General features: G+C 47.1%; 1 protein-coding gene across 1 annotated transcript in view; it reads left to right on the plus strand.

Moving 5' to 3' along the window:
- Positions 1-21,910, plus strand: part of LOC135503810 (leucine-rich repeat-containing G-protein coupled receptor 6) — a 126,692-nt gene extending 104,782 nt beyond the window's left edge. Inside the window, 5 exon segments of the mRNA XM_064921945.1 lie at positions 243-368; positions 13,156-13,310; positions 15,568-15,648; positions 20,713-21,224; positions 21,227-21,910. Of these exon segments, the coding sequence (XP_064778017.1) occupies positions 243-368; positions 13,156-13,310; positions 15,568-15,648; positions 20,713-21,224; positions 21,227-21,910 (1,558 nt within the window).
- The last annotated feature ends 1,913 nt before the right edge of the window (positions 21,911-23,823 follow it).

Raw genomic sequence — 23,823 nt, forward strand, 5'->3', positions numbered from 1 at the left:
TTCCCACCTTCTGATGTCACCAGACTCTCTACGTTAACAAAATGGATTTTCAATAGGCACATCGGTAGAGTAGAGAGAGGAAAAAGGGGCAAAGTATTTATGGGGGTCAAAAACCTCCCCCCTCGGGCCAACGTCACAGGACACTTACAAACCTGTAAGGAGCACAGAACATGTTTGTGGATTTCACAGTAAGTGTTTTCATAATCATTTTAAACATGACTGAATTCCACCTCCTTTTACAGGGACCTGAGTGAGAACAGTCTTACATCACTTCCTGTGGGTGGTCTGGGGGGACTGACCCATCTGAAGCTGAAAGGAAACATGGAGCTCTATGAAGACTTCAGCCCTGAACTCTTCACCCGGATGAGGTATGACCCCTGACCCCTAACTCTTCCCACGGATAAGGTATGATGACCCTAACTCTAACCCCTGACCTCTGACACTCAACCCTAACCCTTCAGCCCTGATCACTTCCCACGCAGACCCACAAGGAATCCGTGCACGCATAATTCCGACTGAAATCCGCAACATTTCAAACAGAACGCATAGGATTTTAAAGCTAAAACTATACTGCCAACTGATAGCAACGTTAAATGAAATGTACTTGGTTGAAGTTACGTTTTTCCTCTGTTTTCATTTATGTTTTTGAATCACCGGAAGGGGGGTGTAGTGGTGTAGCCCACTCTCCCCACCAAAGCCCCTCCCCTGTGTGAGAGACAGCTACTCTAGCCAGTGGTGTAGCCCACTCTCCCCACCAAAGCCCCTCCCCTGTGTGAGTGACAGCTACTCTAGCCAGTGGTGTAGCCCACTCTCCAAAGCCCCTCCTCTGTGTGAGTGACAGCTCCAGGGTGCAGACAGCTCTGTAAGATGTGCTCTCTCTCCATCCTACTCTAGCCAGTGGGTGAACGACCCGTTGTAACAGATCTGACTTTCTTGGATTAGGGAAGCTTTACCACTGTGGCCCAAGCTGTCATTTCCTGTCTCAACAACAATGGGGTTGGCTTTTGTAAGTCGAAGAAGGTGTTCTGTCAGGCTCCCCAGCGTCATCCTCATGCTGGGTAATGGCCATCCTCCCGTGTACGCTGTGCAGACCAGGTGCGGCTCCTGGATACGTGCTGTGAAGTTCCCGGCCGAGTACATGGAGGTGCTCACCGAATTCACTACGACCTTACCAGAAACAGCCAAGTGTGTCCAGGACCTTTGTGAGCTGCTGAGGGAACACACCCTGCTGAAGGCCCAGGCAGTGTTCATTCTGGAGCATAGTGTGGAGATCGTGGCTAACCTGACAAGGCTGGATGAGACCTCTGTGCCAACAGCCCACCACATCGCCTGCGAGCTGGAGGACTTGCGAGTGCAGTTTGAGTATGGCAGAACAGCTGGAGCTAACGACTGGCGCCCTCGTTCAATGGAGCTGCTGGGGCAGCTTCCCAGCCAGAGGAAGACAGGTTCTCCTGCATTGTTGTTCCAGGCTGCCGCATGCACCATCAAGCTGTGCTGGAGAAGCACACCTGCCCTTCAACTGTTCACGTCACTAATGGTTACTAGATCCAGCCCGGGTGGTAGGACCAAGAAAGGACACGGAGGACGATGTCCATGCCATCCCTGCTCTGAGCCAGGTGTCTGCAGAGGAGTGGCACAGATACATGGGCATCGACAAGGCAGACGCTATGGAAGTCAGTGGACTGGTGGACAGCTAGTCAGGCTGTTATATGTTCCTCCCCACTACCTCAGTGGACTGGTAGACAGCTAATCAGGCTGTTATATGTTCCTCCCCACTACTTCAGTAGACTGGTAGACAGCTAGTCAGGCTGTTATATGTTCCTCCCCACTACCTCAGTGGACTGGTAGACAGCTAGCCAGGACAGGAAGCTACCTCAGTGGACTGGTAGACAGCTAGTCAGGACAGGAAGCTACCTCAGTGGACTGGTAGACAGCTAGTCAGGACAGGAAGCTACCTCAGTGGACTGGTAGACAGCTAGTCAGGACAGGAAACTACCTCAGTGGACTGGTAGACAGCTAGTCAGGACAGGAAGCTACCTCAGTGGACTGGTAGACAGCTAGTCAGGACAGGAAGCTACCTCAGTGGACTGGTAGACAGCTAGTCAGGACAGGAAGCTACCTCAGTGGACTGGTAGACAGCTAGTCAGGCTGTTATTAGCCTAGTTATAGATAAGTAGAGGTCAGTAATGGGGAATTACTGCTTCCTACAAGACCACAAAAGGTGTAAGCTACATTTCAAACTGCCCTTGAAAAGCCAGTCAGCTAAAAAGGGGTGTGTCTTAATTAAAGGGGCAGTGTTGTATTTTGAGAAAAGGCTTGACTATGCAAATAAGCCAATAGTCAGAGGGGTAGTCTACGTTGTCTAATTGTCTGTATGGTAATAATAATGAATTTGATTTTGTTAAGTGGGGTCTTACATCATACAACACAATACACTGCAATTTACAGTCACCTATTTGGCCCATGGTGTTAACCTCGTAGAGGCTACTGTTGGCCTGAACACCTCGTAGAGGCTACTGTTGGCCTGAACACCACATAGAGGCTACTGTTGGCCTGAACACCACATAGAGGCTACTGTTGGCCTGAACACCTCCTAGAGGCTACTGTTGGCCTGAACACCACATAGAGGCTACTGTTGGCCTGAACACCTCGTAGAGGCTACTGTTGGCCTGAACACCACATAGAGGCTACTGTAGGCCTGAACACCACATAGAGGCTACTGTTGGCCTGAACACCTCCTAGAGGCTACTGTTGGCCTGAACACCTCCTAGAGGCTACTGTTGGCCTGAACACCACATAGAGGCTACTGTTGGCCTGAACACCTCGTAGAGGCTACTGTTGGCCTGAACACCACATAGAGGCTACTGTAGGCCTGAACACCACATAGAGGCTACTGTAGGCCTGAACACCACATAGAGGCTACTGTTGGCCTGAACACCACATAGAGGCTACTGTTGGCCTGAACACCACATAGAGACTACTGTTGGCCTGAACACCACATAGAGGCTACTGTTGGCCTGAACACCACATAGAGGCTACTGTTGGCCTGAACACCACATAGAGGCTACTGTAGGCCTGAACACCACATAGAGGCTACTGTTGGCCTGAACACCACATAGAGGCTACTGTTGGCCTGAACACCACATAGAGGCTACTGTAGGCCTGAACACCACATAGAGGCTATTGTTGGCCTGAACACAACATAGAGGCTACTGTAGGCCTGAACACCACATAGAGGCTACTGTAGGCCTGAACACCACATAGAGGCTACTGTTGGCCTGAACACCATATAGAGGCTACTGTAGGCCTGAACACCACATAGAGGCTACTGTTGGCCTGAACACAACATAGAGGCTACTGTAGGCCTGAACACCACATAGAGGCTACTGTTGGCCTGAACACCTCGTAGAGGCTACTGTTGGCCTGAACACCACATAGAGGCTACTGTTGGCCTGAACACCTCGTAGAGGCTACTGTTGGCCTGAACACCACATAGAGGCTACTGTAGGCCTGAACACCACATAGAGGCTACTGTAGGCCTGAACACCACATAGAGGCTACTGTAGGCCTGAACACCACGTAGAGGCTACTGTTGGCCTGAACACCTCGTAGAGGCTACTGTTGGCCTGAACACCACATAGAGGGTACTGTAGGCCTGAACACCACATAGAGGCTAATGTAGGCCTGAACACCACATAGAGGCTACTGTAGGCCTGAACACCACATAGAGGCTACTGTTGGCCTGAACACCACATAGAGGCTACTGTTGGCCTGAACACCACATAGAGGCTACTGTAGGCCTGAACACCACATAGAGGCTACTGTTGGCCTGAACACCACATAGAGGCTACTGTTGGCCTGAACACAACATAGAGGCTACTGTAGGCCTGAACACCACATAGAGGCTACTGTAGGCCTGAACACCACATAGAGGCTACTGTTGGCCTGAACACCACATAGAGGCTACTGTTGGCCTGAACACAACATAGAGGCTACTGTAGGCCTGAACACCACATAGAGGCTACTGTTGGCCTGAACACCACATAGAGGCTACTGTAGGCCTGAACACCTCGTAGAAGCTACTGTAGGCATGAACACCACATAGAGGCTACTGTAGGCCTGAACACCACATAGAGGCTACTGTAGGCCTGAACACCACATAGAGGCTACTGTTGGCCTGAACACAACATAGAGGCTACTGTAGGCCTGAACACCACATAGAGGCTACTGTAGGCCTGAACACAACATAGAGGCTATTGTAGGCCTGAACACCACATAGAGGCTACTGTAGGCCTGAACACCACATAAAGGCTACTGTAGGCCTGAACACCACATAGAGGCTACTGTTGGCCTGAACACCACATAGAGGCTACTGTAGGCCTAAACACCACATAGAGGCTACTGTAGGCCTGAACACCACATAGAGGCTACTGTAGTTCTTCATTGAACACCACATAGAGGCTACTGTAGTTCTTCTTTGAACACCACATAGAGGCTACTGTAGTTCTTCATTGAACACCACATAGAGGCTACTGTAGTTCTTCATTGAACACCACATAGAGGCCACTGTAGGCCTTCATTGAACACCACATAGAGACTACTGTAGGTTGTATCATATCAATCAAAAGCTATTTCCATGAGAAAATGTGAACATGTTCCATTTGTTTTGTTGGTAGGCCTACATTATGCTCAAATAGCCACAATAACCTATTAGCTACTGTCTAAAACTGTAAGGGTACAGCCTATTGGCTACTGTCTAAAACTGTAAGGGTACAGCCGATTGGCTACTGTCTAAAACTGTAAGGGTACAGCCGATTGGCTACTGTCTAAAACTGTAAGGGTACGCCTCAGTGTTCACTGTAAACGAAATGTTCCCCTCACAAAACCTAAAGTTTGCTCAGTGCCTCAAAACAATTGAGGGACAATTGTTTATATGGTGAATGGAAGGAAGAGACAGAACTGTTATTCTAATGGTGTTTCTGTATCTAAACATGGATTCATCAATGTATTATGTATTATGTATATTTATATGGTCAGGGTTAACTGTAGGGATGATAACGGCAGGGTTAACTGTAGGGATGATAACGGCAGGGTTAACTGTAGGGATGATAACCGCAGGGTTAACTGTAGGGATGATAACTGCAGGGTTAACTGTAGGGATGATAACCGCAGGGTTAACTGTAGGGGTGATAACCGCAGGGTTAACTGTAGGGATGATAACCGGCGGGTTAACTGTAGGGATGATAACCGCAGGGATGATAACCACCGGGTTAACTGTAGGGATGATAACCGCCGGGTTAACTGTAGGGATGATAACCGCAGGAATAACTGTAGGGATGATAACCACAAATCAAATCAAATTCATTTATATAGCCCTTCGTACATCAGCTGACATCTCAAAGTGCTGTACAGAAACCCATCCTAAAACCCCAAACAGCAAGCAATTACATTTACATTTAAGTCATTTAGCAGACGCTCTTATCCAGAGCGACTTACAAATTGGTGAATTCACCTTCTGACATCCAGTGGAACAGCCACTTTACAATAGTGCATCTAAATCATTAAGGGGGGGGGTGAGAAGGATTACTTATCCTATCCTAGGTATTCCTTGAAGAGGTGGGGTTTCAGGTGTCTCCGGAAGGTGGTGATTGACTCCGCTGTCCTGGCGTCGTGAGGGAGTTTGTTCCACCATTGGGGGGCCAGAGCAGCGAACAGTTTTGACTGGGCTGAGCGGGAACTGTACTTCCTCAATGGTAGGGAGGCGAGCAGGCCAGAGGTGGATGAACGCAGTGCCCTTGCTTGGGTGTAGGGCCTGATCAGAGCCTGGAGGTACTGCGGTGCCGTTCCCCTCACAGCTCCGTAGGCAAGCACCATGGTCTTGTAGCGGATGCGAGCTTCAACTGGAAGCCAGTGGAGAGAGCGGAGGAGCGGGGTGACGTGAGAGAACTTGGGAAGGTTGAACACCAGACGGGCTGCGGCGTTCTGGATGAGTTGTAGGGGTTTAATGGCACAGGCAGGGAGCCCAGCCAACAGCGAGTTGCAGTAATCCTGACGGGAGATGACAAGTGCCTGGATTAGGACCTGCGCCGCTTCCTGTGTGAGGCAGGGTCGTACTCTGCGGATGTTGTAGAGCATGAACCTACAGGAACGGGCCACCGCCATGATGTTGGTTGAGAACGACAGGGTGTTGTCCAGGTTCACGCCAAGGTTCTTAGCGCTCTGGGAGGAGGACACAATGGAGTTGTCAACCGTGATGGCGAGATCATGGAACGGGCAGTCCTTCCCCGGGAGGAAGAGCAGCTCCGTCTTGCCGAGGTTCAGCTTGAGGTGGTGATCCGTCATCCACACTGATATGTCTGCCAGACATGCAGAGATGCGATTCGCCACCTGGTCATCAGAAGGGGGAAAGGAGAAGATTAATTGTGTGTCGTCTGCATAGCAATGATAGGAGAGACCATGTGAGGTTATGACAGAGCCAAGTGACTTGGTGTATAGCGAGAATAGGAGAGGGCCTAGAACAGAGCCCTGGGGGACACCAGTGGTGAGAGCGCGTGGCGAGGAGACAGATTCTCGCCACGCCACCTGGTAGGAGCGACCTGTCAGGTAGGACGCAATCCAAGCGTGGGCCGCGCCGGAGATGCCCAACTCGGAGAGGGTGGAGAGGAGGATCTGATGGTTCACAGTATCGAAGGCAGCCGATAGGTCTAGAAGGATGAGAGCAGAGGAGAGAGAGTTAGCTTTAGCAGTGCGGAGCGCCTCCGTGATACAGAGAAGAGCAGTCTCAGTTGAATGACTAGTCTTGAAACCTGACTGATTTGGATCAAGAAGGTCATTCTGAGAGAGATAGCGGGAGAGCTGGCCAAGGACGGCACGTTCAAGAGTTTTGGAGAGAAAAGAAAGAAGGGATACTGGTCTGTAGTTGTTGACATCGGAGGGATCGAGTGTAGGTTTTTTCAGAAGGGGTGCAACTCTCGCTCTCTTGAAGACGGAAGGGACGTAGCCAGCGGTCAGGGATGAATGCAGGTGTAGAAGCACGGTGGTTAGGAAAATCTCCCTAGAAAGGCCAAAACCTAGGAAGAAACCTAGAGAGGAACCAGGCTATGTGGGGTGGCCAGTCCTCTTCTGGCTGTGCCGGGTAGAGATTATAACAGAACATGGCCAAGATGTTCAAATGTTCATAAATGACCAGCATGGTCAAATAATAATAGGGCAGAACAGTTGAAACTGGAGCAGCAGCACGGCCAGGTGGACTGGGGACAGCAAGGAGTCATCATGTCAGGTAGTCCTGGGACATGGTCCTAGGGCTCAGGTCCTCCGAGAGAAAGAAAAAAAGAGAATTAGAGAACGCACACTTAGATTCACACAGGACACCGAATTGGACAGGAGAAGTACTCCAGATATAACAAACTGACCCCAGTCCCCGACACATAAACTACTGCAGCATAACTACTGGAGGCTGAGACAGGAGGGGTCAGGAGACACTGTGGCCCCATCCGAGGACACCCCCGGACAGGGCCAAACAGGAAGGATATAACCCCACCCACTTTGCCAAAGCACAGCCCCCACACCACCAGAGGGATATCTTCAACCACCAACTTACCATCCTGAGACAAAGCTGAGTATAGCCCGCAAAGATCTCCGCCATTGCACAACCCAAGGGGGGGGGGGGCGCCAACCCAGACAGGATGACCACATCAGTGAATCAACCCACTCAGGTGATGCACCCCTTCCAGGGACGGCATGAGAGAGCCCCAGTAAGTCAGTGACTCAGCCCCTGTAATAGGGTTAGAGGCAGAGAATCCCAGTGGAAAGAGGGGAACCAGCCAGGCAGAGACAGCAAGGGCGGTTCGTTGCTCCAGAGCCTTTCCGTTCACCTTCCCACTCCTGGGCAGGACTACACTCAATCATATGACCCACTGAAGAAATGAGTCTTCAGTAAAGACTTAAAGGTTGAGACCGAGTTTGCGTCTCTGACATGGGTAGGCAGACCTTTCCATAAAAATAGAGCTCTATAGGAGAAAGCCCTGCCTCCAGCTGTTTGCTTAGAAATTCTAGGGACAATTAGGAGGCCTGCGTCTTGTGACCGTAGCGTACGTGTAGGTATGTACGGCAGGACCAAATCAGAGAGATAGGTAGGAGCAAGCCCATGTAATGCTTTGTAGGTTAGCAGTAAAACCTTGAAATCAGCCCTTGCTTTGACAGGAAGCCAGTGTAGGGAGGCTAGCACTGGAGTAATATGATCAAATTTTTGGGTTCTAGTCAGGATTCTAGCAGCCGTATTTAGCACTAACTGAAGTTTATTTAGTGCTTTATCCGGGTAGCCGGAAAGTAGAGCATTGCAGTAGTCTAACCTAGAAGTGACAAAGGCATGGATTAATTTTTCTGCATCATTTTTGGACAGAAAGTTTCCGATTTTTGCAATGTTACGTAGATGGAAAAAAGCTGTCCTTGAAATGGTCTTGATATGTTCTTCAAAAGAGAGATCAGGGTCCAGAGTAACGCCGAGGTCCTTCACAGTTTTATTTAAAACGACTGTACAACCATTAAGATTAATTGTCAGATTCAACAGAAGATCTCTTTGTTTCTTGGGACCTAGAACAAGCATCTCTGTTTTGTCTGAGTTTAAAAGTATAACGTTTTCAGCCATTCACTTCCTTATGTCTGAACTACATGCTTCTAGCGAGGGCAATTTTGGGGCTTCACCATGTTTCATTGAAATGTACAGCTGTGTGTCATCCGCATAGCAGTGAAAGTTAACATCATGTTTTCGAATAACATCCCCAAGAGGTAAAATATATAGTGAAAACAATAGTGGTCCTAAAACAGAACCTTGAGGAACACCGAAATTTAAGGTTGATTTGTCAGAGGACAAACCATTCACAGAGACAAACTGATATCTTTCCGACAGATAAGATCTAAACCAGGCCAGAACTTGTCCGTGTAGACCAATTTGGGTTTCCAATCTCTCAAAAAGAATGTGGTGATCGATGGTATCAAAAGCAGCACTAAGGTCTAGGAGCACGAGGACAGATGCAGAGCCTCAGGGTTAACTGTAGGGATGATAACCGCAAGGTTAACTGTAGGGATGATAACCGCAGGGTTAACTGTAGGGATGATAACCGCAGGGATGATAACCACAGGGTTAACCGCAGGGATGATAACCGCAGTGTTAACTGTAGGGATGATAACCACAGGGTTAACTGTAGGGATGATAACCGCAGTGTTAACTGTAGGGATGATAACCACAGGGTTAACTGTAGGGATGATAACCGCAGGGATGATAACCACAGGGTTAACTGTAGGGATGATAACCGCAGGGTTAACCGCAGGGATGATAACCGCCGGGTTAACTGTAGGGATGATAACTGCAGGGTTAACTGTAGGGATGATAACCGCAGGGTTAACTGTAGGGATGATAACCGCAGGGATGATAACCACAGGGTTAACCGCAGGGATGATAACCGCAGTGTTAACTGTAGGGATGATAACCACAGGGTTAACTGTAGGGATGATAACCGCAGTGTTAACTGTAGGGATGATAACCACAGGGTTAACTGTAGGGATGATAACCGCAGGGTTAACTGTAGGGATGATAACCGCAGGGATGATAACCACAGGGTTAACCGCAGGGATGATAACCGCAGTGTTAACCGTAGGGATGATAACCACAGGGTTAACTGTAGGGATGATAACCGCAGTGTTAACTGTAGGGATGATAACCACAGGGTTAACTGTAGGGATGATAACCGCAGGGATGATAACCACAGGGTTAACTGTAGGGATGATAACCGCAGTGTTAACTGTAGGGATGATAACCACAGGGTTAACTGTAGGGATGATAACCGCAGGGATGATAACCACAGGGTTAACTGTAGGGATGATAACCACAGGGTTAACTGTAGGGATGATAACCGCAGGGATGATAACCACAGGGTTAACTGTAGGGATGATAACCGCAGGGATGATAACCGCCGGGTTAACTGTAGGGATGATAACCACAGGGTTAACTGTAGGGATGATAACCGCAGGGATGATAACCACAGGGTTAACTGTAGGGATGATAACCGCAGGGATGATAACCGCCGGGTTAACTGTAGGGATGATAACCGCCGGGTTAACTGTAGGGATGATAACCGCAGGGATGATAACCGCTGGGTTAACTGTAGGGATGATAACCACAGGGTTAACTGTGGGGATGATAACCACAGGGATGATAACCACAGGGTTAACTGTGGGGATGATAACCACAGGGATGATAACCGCGGGGTTAACTGTAGGGATGATAACCGCAGGGTTAACTGTGGGGATGATAACCGCAGGGATGATAACCGCCGGGTTAACTGTAGGGATGATAACCGCAGGGTTAACTGTATTGATGATAACCGCAGGGTTAACTGTAGGGATGATAACCGCAGGGTTAACTGTAGGGACGATAACCGCAGGGTTAACTGTAAGGATGATAACCGCAGGGTTAACTGTAGGGATGATAACTGCAGTGCTAACTGTAGGGATGATATCCACAGGGTTAACTGTAGGGATGATAAACGCAGGGTTAACTGTAGGGATGATAAACGCAGGGTTAACTGTAGGGATGATAACCGCAGGGTTAACTGTAGGGATGACAACTGCAGGGATGATAACTGCAGGGATGATAGCCACAGGGTTAACTGTAGGGATGATAACCACAGGGTTAACTGTAGGGATGATAACCGCAGGGTTAACTGTAGGGATGATAACTGTAGGGTTAACTTTAGGGATGATAACCACAGGGTTAACTGTAGGGATGATAACTGTAGGGTTAATAACTGTAGGGTTATAACTGTAGGGATGATAACTGTAGGGATGATAACCGCAGGGTTGATAACTGCAGTGTTAACTGTAGGGAAGATAACTGTAGGGTTAACTGTAAGGGATGATATCCGCAGGGTTAACTGTAGGGATGATAACCGCAGGGTTAACTATAGGGATGATAACCGCAGGGTTAACTGTAGGGATGATAACCGCAGGGTTAACTGTAGGGATGATAACTGTAGGGATGATAACTGCAGGAATGATAACTGTAGGGTTAACTGTAGGGATGATAACTGTAGGGTTAACTGTAGGGATGATAACTGTAGGGTTAACTGTAGGGATGATAGGTTGATAACTGCAGGGTTGATAACCGCAGGGTTATACAACATATATACAAACTCCGTTTGGGTTTGTGCATGAAGTAAGAGGACCTTAACCCTAAGCCTTAACCTCTGAATTGTGTGAGGACTTCAGCCATAAGCACTTCCCTAGGATGAAGTTTTAGTCTTTAAACCTGGTTTGCTTCTTGAGGTAAGAGGACAAGCCTCATGGTTTTAATCTATCAACCTCGTCTGCTTCTTGAGGTAAGAGGACAAGCCTCATGGTTTTAATCCATCAACCTCGTCTGCTTCTTGAGGTAAGAGGACAAGCCTCATGGTTTTAATCTATCAACCTCGTCTGCTTCTTGAGGTAAGAGGACAAGCCTCATGGTTTTAATCTATCAACCTCGTCTGCTTCTTGAGGTAAGAGGACAAGCCTCATGGTTTTAATCTATCAACCTCGTCTGCTTCTTGAGGTAAGAGGACAAGCCTCATGGTTTTAATCTATCAACCTCGTCTGCTTCTTGAGGTAAGAGGACAAGCCTCATGGTTTTAATCTATCAACCTCGTCTGCTTCTTGAGGTAAGAGGACCAGCATCATGGTTTTAGTCTTGCGGTAAGAGGACCAGTATCATGGTTTAAGTCTTGAGGTAAGAGGACCAGCCTCAAGGTTTTAGTCTTGCGGTAAGAGGACCAGTATCATGGTTTAAGTCTTGAGGTAAGAGGACCAGTATCATGGTTTTAGTCTTGAGGTAAGAGGACCAGTATCATGGTTTTGGTATATCAACCTCGTCTGTTTCAGCCGTCTCAGCAACCACCTGTAGTCATCGTCAGAAGAACACTCCCACCGCCCAACTCTTAAACTATTCCAAACCATCTCCTGTCCCAGCCACCAACAGTACCTGAGGTGTTCTGTCCCAGCCACCAACAGTACCTGAGGTGTTCTGACCCAGCCACCAATAGTACCTGAGGTGTTCTGACCCAGCCACCAACAGAACCTCAGGTGTTCTGACCCAGCCACCAACAGAACCTCAGGTCTCCTGTCCCAGCCACCAACAGAACCTCAGGTCTCCTGTCCCAGCCACCAACAGTACCTGAGGTGTTCTGACCCAGCCACCAACAGTTCCTGAGGTGTTCTGTCCCAGCCACCAATAGTACCTGAGGTGTTCTGACCCAGCCACCAACAGTACCTGAGGTGTTCTGACCCAGCCACCAATAGTACCTGAGGTGTCCTGTCCCAGGCACCAACAGTACCTCACGTCAGTCTCTATATTCAACATCAACAACACCTTGGAGAACTCCTGTATCCCTCCATGCTTCCCTCTATCTCCCCATCCCTCCCTCTATCGCTCCATGCCTCCCTCCCTCCATCCCTCTACCTATCCATCCCTCCCTTTAAACTATGGTGAGCTCCCTGCAGGGATGTTCATCACGTTAACAAGAACCAGCATGCTACTGATCAAAGAAATTCCTCAGCTGTTTCTGACTCTGAAAATAGCCTCTCTTCCCATCTCTCTCTCTCTCTTCCCCTCTCTCTCTCCCCATCTCTCTCTCTCTCTTCCCATCTCACTCTCTCCCCATCTCTCTCTCTTCCCCTCTCTCTCTCTTTCCATCTCACTCTCTCTCTATTCCCATCTCTCTCTCTCCCCATCTCACTCTCTCTCTATTCCCATCTCTCTCTCTCTCCCCATCTCTCTCTCTCTCTTCCCCTCTCTCTCTCTCCCCATCTCTCTCTCTTCCCATCTCACTCTCTCTCTATTCCCATCTCTCTCTCTCTCTTCCCCTCTCTCTTACCATCTCTCTCTCTCTTCCCATCTCTCTCTCAATTCCCATCTCATTCTCTCTCTTCCCATCTCTTTCTCTCTCCCCATCTCTCTCTCTCACTTCCCATCTTTCTCTCTCTCTCTTCCCATCTCTCTCTCTCTTCCCATCTCACTTTCTTCCCATCTCACTCTCTTCCCATCTCACTCTCTTCACATCTCTCTCTCTCCCCATCTCTCTCTCTCTCTCTCTCTCTCTCTCTCTCTCTCTCTCTCTCTCTCAGGGTGGTAGAGATGCCGTATGCGTACCAGTGCTGTGTCTACGGGTCATGTGACAGCTATAAGCCCATCAGCCAACCGGAGACTGAGCAGAGCAGTGAGGAGGAGGAGCTAGACCAGAGGGCCGTCGCCCTATACCCCATCCACACAGACACACTCTGTAAGAACCCATACACACAGCGCACGCACACACAGCGCACGCAGACACACAGCGCACGCACACACAGCGCACGCAGACACACAGCGCACGCACACATACTGTAAGAATGCACACACACACAGCGCACACACACATACTGTAAGAATGCACACACAGCGCACGCACACATACTGTAAGAATGCACACACACACACACACACACACACATACTGTAAGAACGCACACACACACACACAGTGCACACACACAGCACACGCAGACACACAGCGCACGCACACATACTGTAAGAATGCACACACACACACACACACATACTGTAAGAACGCACACACACACACACACAGTGCACACACACAGCACACGCAGACACACAGCGCACGCACACATACTGTAAGAATGCACACACACACAGCGCACACACACACACACAGCGCACACACACATACTGTAAGAATGCACACACACACAGCGCACACACACACATACTGTAAGAACGCACACACACACACACACACACACACACAGTGCACACACACAGCGCACGCACACATACTGTAAGAATGCACACACACACAGCACACGCACACATACTGTAAGAATGCACACACGCACAGCGCACACACACACAGCGCACACACACATACTGTAAGAATGTACACACACACAGCGCACACACACATACTGTAAGAACACACAGTGCACACACACAGCGCACGCACACATACTGTAAGAATGCACACACACACAGCGCACACACACATACTGTAAGAACGCACACACACACACAGCGCAAACACACAGCGCACGCAGACACACAGAACGCGCACACACACACAGTGCACACACACAGCGCACGCAGAAACACAGAACGCACACACACACACACAGCGCACGCAGACACACACACACACATACTGTAAGAACACACACACACACTGGGTTTCGGGGTCAGGGCAGGGTAACAGGCTAATGTTCTGTCTGTGAGTCAGGAACAGATGCTGTTTCTAACATGTCAGAGCCCTACTTAACCATAGATGCCTGGCACAGCAGCACACACTCTCCATTCTCTTATCTATAGACCATTACCTTATCTATTGACTTCATTACCTTATCTATAGACCATAACCTTATCTATTGACTTCACTATCTTATCTATAGACCATTAGCTTATCTATTGACTTCATTATCTTATCTATCGAGTTCCTTCTCTTATCTATAGACTATATTACCTTATCTATAGAATCCGTTATCTTATCTATAGACTCCATTATCTTATCTATAGAGACCATTACCTTATCTATTGACTTCATTATCTTATATATAGACTCCATTATCTTGTATGTCGACTTCTTTCTCGTATATATAGTTATATTATCTTATATATATAGACTCCATTACCTTATCTATAGAATACATTATCTTATCTATTGACTTCATTATCTTATATATAGACTCCGTTATCTTATCTGTCGACTTCTTTTTCGTATCTATGGTTCCATTATCTTATATATAGACTCCATTACCATATCTATAGAATCCACGATCTTGTCTATTTGCCTTCATCATCTTATATATAGACACCATTATCTTTTATATAGACTCCATTATCTTATATGTTGACTTCTTTCTCGTATGTATAGTTCCATTATCTTACATATAGAGTACATTACCTTATCTATTGACTTCAATATCTTATATCTAAACTCCATTATCTTATATGTAGACACCATTATCTAATCTGTCGACTTCTTTCTCATATGTATAGTTCCATTATCTTATATATAGACTCCATTATCTTATATATAGACTCCATTATCTTAGCGTTAGACTCCATTGTCTTGTATATAGACACCATTATGTTATCTATAGACTACATTATCTTATAAATAGACTATATTATCGTATACATTGACTCATTATCTATAAACTCCATTATCGTAGCTGTAAACTTTATTACATTATATATAGACTCCATTATCGTATTGATATACCCCAATTATCTTATCTATAGACTCCATTATCTTACCTGTAGACTTCATTATCTTATACATAGACTCCATTCTGTTATCTATAGACTCCATTATCTCATGTATAGACACCAATTATCTTACAGATAATCCATTATCATATGTGCATACTCCATTATCTTAACTAAATACTTCATTATGTTATCTATAGACTCCATTATCTTATATATACTCCATTACCTTATCTATATACTCCATTATCTAACTTGACAGTTCTGTTGTTTATTCAGATGACCCAGACCTGGAGGATCTCCAGATGGAGATACAGGAATCTAAACTACAGACTAACATCCAGTGCTCACCAGTACCAGGTACACACACCTAATACACCTGTACCAGGTACACACACCTAATACACCTGTACCAGGTACACACAATTAATACACCTGTACCAGGTACACACACCTAATACACCTGTACCAGGTACACACACCTAATACACCTGTACCAGGTACACACACCTAATACACCTGTACCAGGTACACACACCTAATACACCTGTACCAGGTACATACAATTAATACACCTGTACCAGGTACACACACCTAATACACCTGTACCAGGTACACACACCTAATACACCTGTACCAGGTACACACAATTAATACACCTGTACCAGGTACATACAATTAATACACCTGTACCAGGTACACACAATTAATACACCTGTACCAGGTACACACACCTAATACACCTGCACCAGGTACACACACCTAATACACCTGTACCAGGTACACACAATTAATACACCTGTACCAGGTACACACAATTAATACACCTGTACCAGGTACACACAATTAATACACCTGTACCAGGTACACACAATTAATACACCTGTACCAGGTACACACACCTAATACACCTGCACCAGGTACACACACCTAATACACCTGTACCAGGTACACACACATAATACTCCTGTACCAGGTACACACACCTAATACACCTGTACCAGGTACACACACCACTGTTTAATGCACCTGTACCAGGTACACACACCTAATACACCTGTACCAGGTACGCACACCACTGTTTAATACACCTGTACCAGGTACATACACCACTGTTTAATACACCTGTACCAGGTACACACACCACTGTTTAATACACCTGTACCAGGTACACACACCTCTGTTTAATACACCTGTACCAGGTACACACACCACTGTTTAATACACCTGTACCAGGTACACACACCACTGTTTAATACACCTGTACCAGGTACACACACCTCTGTTTAATACACCTGTACCAGGTACACACACCTAATACACCTGTACCAGGTACACACACCACTGTTTAATACACCTGTACCAGGTACACACACCACTGTTTAATACACCTGTACCAGGTACACACACCTCTGTTTAATACACCTGTACCAGGTACACACACCACTGTTTAATACACCTGTACCAGGTACACACACCACTGTTTAATACTCCTGGTTATCTCACCATCACAGATGAAACCACACGGACGTTAACCTCATATGCCTTGCTTATACAATCACTTGGGATGGATGTGGTTCAAGTCTTGAATGAGTGTATTGTTAAATAGATTGTTCAGACCCCTTGACTCTTTCCACATTTTGTTACGTTACAGCCTTATTCTAAAATTGATTAAATAAAACATTTCCCTCAACAATCTACACATAATACCCCTTAATAACATCACAATACCCCATAATGACATCACAATACCCCATAATGACATCACAATACCCCATAATGACAAAGGGAAAACCGGTTTTTAGAAATGTTTGCAAATGTATTAAAATTCTAAAACTGAATTACTTAATTTTTATAAGTATTCAGACCCTCTGCTATGAGACTGGACATTGAGCTCAGGTGCATCCTGTTTCCATTGATCATCCTTGAGATGTTTCTACAACTTGATTGGAGTCCACCTGTTTTAAAATCAAATGATTGGACATGATTTGGAAAGGCACACACCTGTCTATATAAGGTCCCACAGTTGACAGTGCATTTCAGAGCAAAAATGAATCCATGCGGTCGAGACAGGATTGTGTCGAGGCACAGATCTGGGGAAGGGTACCAAAACATTTCTGCAGCATTGAAGGTCCCCAAGAACACAGTGGCCTCTTAAATGGCAGAAGTTTGGAACCACTAAGACTCTTCCTAGAGCTGGCCGCTCGGCCAAACTGAGCAATCGGGGGAGAAGGGCCTTGGTCAGGGAGGTGACCATGAACCCGATGGTCATTCTGACAGAGCTTCAGAGTTCCTCTGAGGAGATAGGGGAACCTTCCATCTCTGCATCACTCCACCAATCAGGCCTTTAGGGTAGAGTGGCCAGATGGAAGCCACTCCTCAGTAAAAGGCACATGACAGCCCGCTTGGAGTTTGCCATAAGGCACCTAAAAGACTCAGACCATGAGAATCAAGATTCTCTGGTCTGATGAAACCAAGATTGAACCCTTTGGCCTGAAAGCCAAGCGTCACGTCTGGAGGAAACCTGGCACCAACCCTACGGTGAAGCAAGGTGGTGGCAGAATCATACTGTGGGGATGTTTTTCAGTGGCAGGGACTGGGAGACTAGTCAGGATCAAGGGAAAGATAAACGGAGCAAAGTACAGAGAGATTCTTGATGAAAATCTGCTCCAGAGTTCTCAGGACCTCAGACTGGGGCGAAGGTTCACCTTCCAACAGGACAACGACCCTAAGCACACAGCCAAGACAATGCAGGTGTGGCATTCAGTCTCTGAATGTCCTTGAGTGGCCCAGCCAGAGTCCGGACTTGAACCTGATCGAACATCTTAAAAGTAGCTGTGCAGCGACGCTCCCCATCCAACCTGATAGAGCTTGAGAGGATCTGCAGAGAAGAATGGGAGAAACTCCCCAAATACAGGTGTACCAAGCTTGTAAGCATCATACCTGTTAGCAGTTGATGTTGTTCTTTAATAACACAGACCCCAAAGCAAATCAGGGGGAGGAGAATAGGTTAATTCAAAGAGAACAAATCTTGCTTGGAGGTAGATGGTAGATGTTCATGCTCCCATGTCCTCAGTGATTCTCTCTCCAGTGATTCTCTCTCCAGTGATTCTCTCTCCAGTGATTCTCTCTCCAGTGATTCTCTCTCCAGTGATTCTCTCCAGGAATTCTCTCTCCAGTGATTCTCTCCAGTGATTCTCTCCTGTGATTCTCTCCAGTGATTCTCTCCTCAGTGATTCTCTCTCCAGGGATTCTCTCCTCAGTGATTCTCTCCTCAGTGATTATCTCCAGTGATTCTCTCTCCAGTTATTCTCTCCTGTGATTCTCTCCAGTTATTCTCTCCTGTGACTCTCTCTCCAGTTATTCTCTCCTGTGATTCTCTCTCCTGTGATTCTCTCCTCAGTGATTATCTCCAGTGATTCTCTCTCCATTTATTCTCTCCTGTGATTCTCTCTCCAGTTATTCTCTCCTGTGACTCTCTCTCCAGTTATTCTCTCCTGTGACTCTCTCTCCAGTTATTCTCTCCTGTGATTCTCTCTCCTGTGATTCTCTCCTCAGTGATTATCTCCAGTGATTCTCTCTCCATTTATTCTCTCCTGTGATTCTCTCTCCAGTTATTCTCTCCTGTGACTCTCTCTCCAGTTATTCTCTCCTGTGATTCTCTCTCCAGGGATTCTCTCTCCAGGGATTCTCTCCTCAGTGATTCTCTCCTCAGTGATTATCTCCAGTGATTCTCTCTCCATTTATTCTCTCCTGTGATTCTCTCTCCAGTTATTCTCTCCTGTGACTCTCTCTCCAGTTATTCTCTCCTGTGATTCTCTCTCCAGGGATTCTCTCATGGGATTGTCTCCACAGAACAAAGTGATAGGATCTAGTTTTATAACCCAGCCCTAGCCTGTGGTTAACCAATTAGAATTCCTTGCAATAAAACTGGGCCATTGGCCAAATAACAAGTAACCTATTTCAGAAGACAAATTCCTCCCATGTCTCTGATCCATTGCTCATTAAATCCCTTTTGCAGAAAAAAAACACTTTCCATTGATTGGTGGGACTGGAGGCTGTAATCACTGCTAAAGGTGCTTCACAAAGTACTGAGTAAAGAGTCTGAATACTTATGGAAATGTTACATTTTAGTTCTTTATTTGAAATACATATAATTTCTAAAAACCTGTTTTGGTTTTGTCATTATGGGGTATTGTCATTATGGGGTATTGTGATGTCATTATGGGGTATTGTGTTGTCATTATGGGGTATTGTGTTGTCATTATGGGGTATTGTGATGTCCTTGGGGGGTATTGTGATGTCATTATGGGTTATTGTGATGTCATTATGGGTTATTGTGATGTCATTATGGGGTATTGTGATGTCATTATGGGTTATTGTGATGTCATCATGGGGTATTGTGATGTCCTTGGGGGGTATTGTGATGTCCTTATGAGGTATTGCGATGTCCTTATGGGGTATTGTGATGTCATTATGGGTTATTGTGATGTCAATATGGTGTATTGTGATGTCATTATGGGGTATTGTGATGTCATTATGGGGTATTGTGGTGTCATTATGGGGTATTGTGATGTCATTATGGGGTATTGTGATGTCCTTATGGGGTATTGTGATGTCGTTATGGGGTATTGTGATGTCGTTATGGGGTATTGTGATGTCAATATGGGGTATTGTGATGTCATTATGAGGTATTGTGATGTCATTATGGGGTATTGTGATGTCATTATGGGGTATTGTGATTTCAGTATGAGGTATTGTGATGTCAATCAATCAATCATCAATCAATCAAATTTTATTTGTCACATACACATGGTTAGCAGATGTTAATGCGAGTGTAGCGAAATGCTTGTGCTTCTAGTTCCGACAATGCAGTAATAACCAACAAGTAATCTAACTAACAATTCCTAATCTACTGTCTTATACACAGTGTAAGGGGATAAAGAATATGTACATAAGGATACATGAATGAGTGATGGTACAGAGCAGCATAGGCAAGATACAGTAGATGGTATCGAGTACAGTATATACATGTGAGATGAGTATGTAAACAAAGTGGCATAGTTAAAGTGGCTAGTGATACATGTATTACATAAGGATGCAGTCGATGATATAGAGTACAGTATATACGTATGCATATGAGATGAATAATGTAGGGTAAGTAACATTATATAAGGTAGCATTGTTTCATCATGGGGTATTGTGATGTCATTATGGGGTATTGTGATGTCCTTATGAGGTATTGTGATGTCAATATGAGGTATTGTGATGTCAATATGGGGTATTGTGTGTAGATTGATGAGGGGGAAAAACTATTGACATTTTAGGGTTAGACTGTAACCTAATGTGGAAAAAGTCAAGAGGTCTAAATACTTTCCTAATGCACTGTATATTGTTAAACGTATGTCTGTCTCGCCCGCCTAGGTCCGTTCCGGCCATGTGACTCCCTGCTAGGCAGCTGGTTGGTCCGTGTGGGTCTGTGGTGCGTCTCCATCGTGTCTCTACTTGGGAACTCTCTCTTGCTGCTGTCACTCTTCGGTTCGGCGGGCTATCTCTCCCCACTGCGGTTCACCACCGCCTGCATGGCCGCTGCCAACCTCCTAACCGGCGTATGCACATGCACGCTCGCCCTCGTGGACGCCCTCACGCTGGGAGAATTTGGTCGCCACGGCGCCCGCTGGGAGTCGGGTCCCGGTTGCCAGGTGACGGGGTGGGTGTGGGTGTTTGCGTCTGAGGCGAGCGTGCTGCTGTTGACCCTGGCGGCCGTGCAGTGTGGCATGAGCGTGACGTGCGCACGGGCCTACGGAAAGGCGCCCTCACACGGGAGCGTCCGTACGTGTGCGTTCTTCTGCCTCACCCTCTCTCTCACCCTGGCATCCCTCCCTCTGCTCAATGTGGGGGAGTACGGTTCCACCCCTCTCTGCCTGCCCTCCCCCTTGCATCCCCCCTCCTCCCATCCCCCTCCTCTCTAGGCTTCCCTCTCTCTCTGATCATGATGAATACACTGTGTCTGCTGATAGTGACAGTCTCCTACATCCGTCTGTACTGGGAGCTGCTGAGAGGAGAGTGTGAGGGGCTGTGGGACTGTAGCATGATTAAACACATCACCTGGTTGATCTTCATCAACGGTCTCCTCTACATCCCAGTGGCCTTCCTGTCTCTCTGCTCCCTGCTGGGACTGCTTTCTCTGGGGGAGGAGGTGCTGAAGTCTGTCCTGCTCCTTCTACAACCCCTCCCCTCCTGCCTCAACCCACTCCTCTTCCTCCTATTCACCCGAGACCACACCCACTTCTTGTTCTGGCCACATCCCAAGGCACGCCCCCAGTTATACCGGGACCGCACGCTTGAAGACTCGCTGGTCTCTGTGGACACAGAGAAGAGCTTGTGTTCTGATTTGTCGACGCAGGTGTCACTCGCCGAGGCTGACGCCCTCTACGGTGGAAGCCCCGCCCTCCAACCCCGGATGGATCCAATCAGATTATCCCACTGCTTTTCTTCCTCCTCCTCCTCGGTTCCTCTGATCCCGTGTCAGACACCTTCCCCCAGCCTGAGAGAAAGAGAGATGGAGAGTGAAAGAGAGAGGGAAAGAGATATGGAGAGCGAGAGGGAGGCAGAGTGGTAAGGTATGAATCACTAAACTACAATGGGACACAATCTCAGTTGTCAAGCACCGCTGGCTGGGACCCTACGAGACATTATAAACCAACACATTCCCTACTGCCTCCCTCTCTCTCCTTCCCTCCCTCCCTCCCTCTCTCCTTCCCTCCCTCCCTCTCTCTCCTTCCCTCCCCCCTCTCTCTCCTTCCCTCCCCCTCTCTCCTTCCCTCCCCCTCTCTCCTTCCCTCCCCCTCTCTCCTTCCCTCCCCCCTCTCTCCTCCCTCCCTCCCTCCTCCCTCCCTCCTCTCTCTCCTTCCCTCCTCTCCTCCCTCTCTCTCCTCCATCCTCTCTCCTTCCCTCCCTCTCTCTCCTTCCCTCCCTCCCTCTCCTTCCCTCCCTCCCTCCCTCCCTCTCCTTGCCTCCCTCGTCTCTCCCCTTCCCTCCCTCCTCTCCTTCTATCCCTCCTCTCTCCTTCCCTCCCTCCTCTCTCCTTCCCTCCTCTCCTCCCTCCTTCCCTCCTCTCCTCCCTCCTCTCTCCTTCCCTCCCTCCTTTCTCCTTCCCTCCTCTCTCCTCTTCCCTCCCTCTCTCTCCTTCCTTCCCTCTCTCTCCTTCCTTCCCTCTCTCCTCCCTCCTCCCTCTCTCTCCTCCCTCTCTCTCCTCCCTCCATCATAAGGGGACCATTACAGAAGACCGGAAGCAGGGGTCTTTTGAAAGCATCTTCATTAGTGTCAGCATCGCTCCACACAGAGACATCGTACAACAGTGTTGAAGAGTCTACTACTAAATATATCACTAAGGCCTCAATTCAATCCAACCTGCATTAAGGTCTTTTCACAGTAGCTCTTTTTCCAAAGATCAAATGAACTCACAGACTGGTCTTGGGTACTGTATAAAACCTACAACTACTAGCAGGGTGACCAGACTGGTCTTGGGTACTGTATAAAACCTACAACTACTAGCAGGGTGACCAGACTGGTCTTGGGTACTGTATAAAACCTACAACTACTAGCAGGGTGACCAGACTGGTCTTGGGTACTGTATAAAACCTACAACTACTAGCAGGGTGACCAGACTGGTCTTGGGTACTGTATAAAACCTACAACTACTAGCAGGGTGACCAGACTGGTCTTGGGTACTGTATAAAACCTACAACTACTAGCAGGGTGACCCCCTTCCCCTCCACCTCCCCCTCCACACAGGTATGTTTTCACTTTTCAGAATATTGTCAAATAAGACACAGCCTAAACATTGCTATGACAGATCTGAATGAATCCCACCCTTAGTGTCCTTAATAGTCAATAAGTACACACTACTATGTGTCCTACTGCCATCACTAGTCACAAAGGGTAGCAGAGGATATTATATAGATATTCCAACAAATAGACTGGGATTCATTCAAATGAAATGTCCCAGATGTTTGTGAGATGTTCACCGTCAACTCTGTTGATTTGATTGAATTACCAGCAGATGTATGGCTGTATGAATGATCGGTAGAACTGGGTCCCTTCACAGACTGTAGAGTAGCGCCCAATCCAAAATAGACCCCTGGACACCTCTTCCCTCACCAATGCCTAGGACCCTTCATTCAGATGTCAAACTATTGGGTTTAAGCAATGTAGATCCATTTGATGTAGGTGGACTTTCTGGACATTTTTATTTATTTTTTATTTTACCTTTATTTTACTAGGCAAGTCAGTTAAGAACAGATTCTTATTTTCAATGGCGGTCTAGGAACATTGGGTTAACTGCCTGTTCAGGAGTAGAACGACAGATTTGTGCATTGTCAGCTCGGGGGTTTGAACTCGCAACCTTCCGGTTACTAGTCCAATGCTCTAACCACTAGGCTACTTTCTGGCCATATAGTTTACACTTATCTAATCCTTTCAGATGAGTAGTGATGTATAGGGGACAGGGATTATCTTGAGGTTCTGGTGTAC

This window comes from Oncorhynchus masou, chromosome 18 (genome assembly GCF_036934945.1).
Source record: "Oncorhynchus masou masou isolate Uvic2021 chromosome 18, UVic_Omas_1.1, whole genome shotgun sequence".
In the NCBI taxonomy this organism is placed as follows: Eukaryota; Metazoa; Chordata; class Actinopteri; order Salmoniformes; family Salmonidae; genus Oncorhynchus; species Oncorhynchus masou.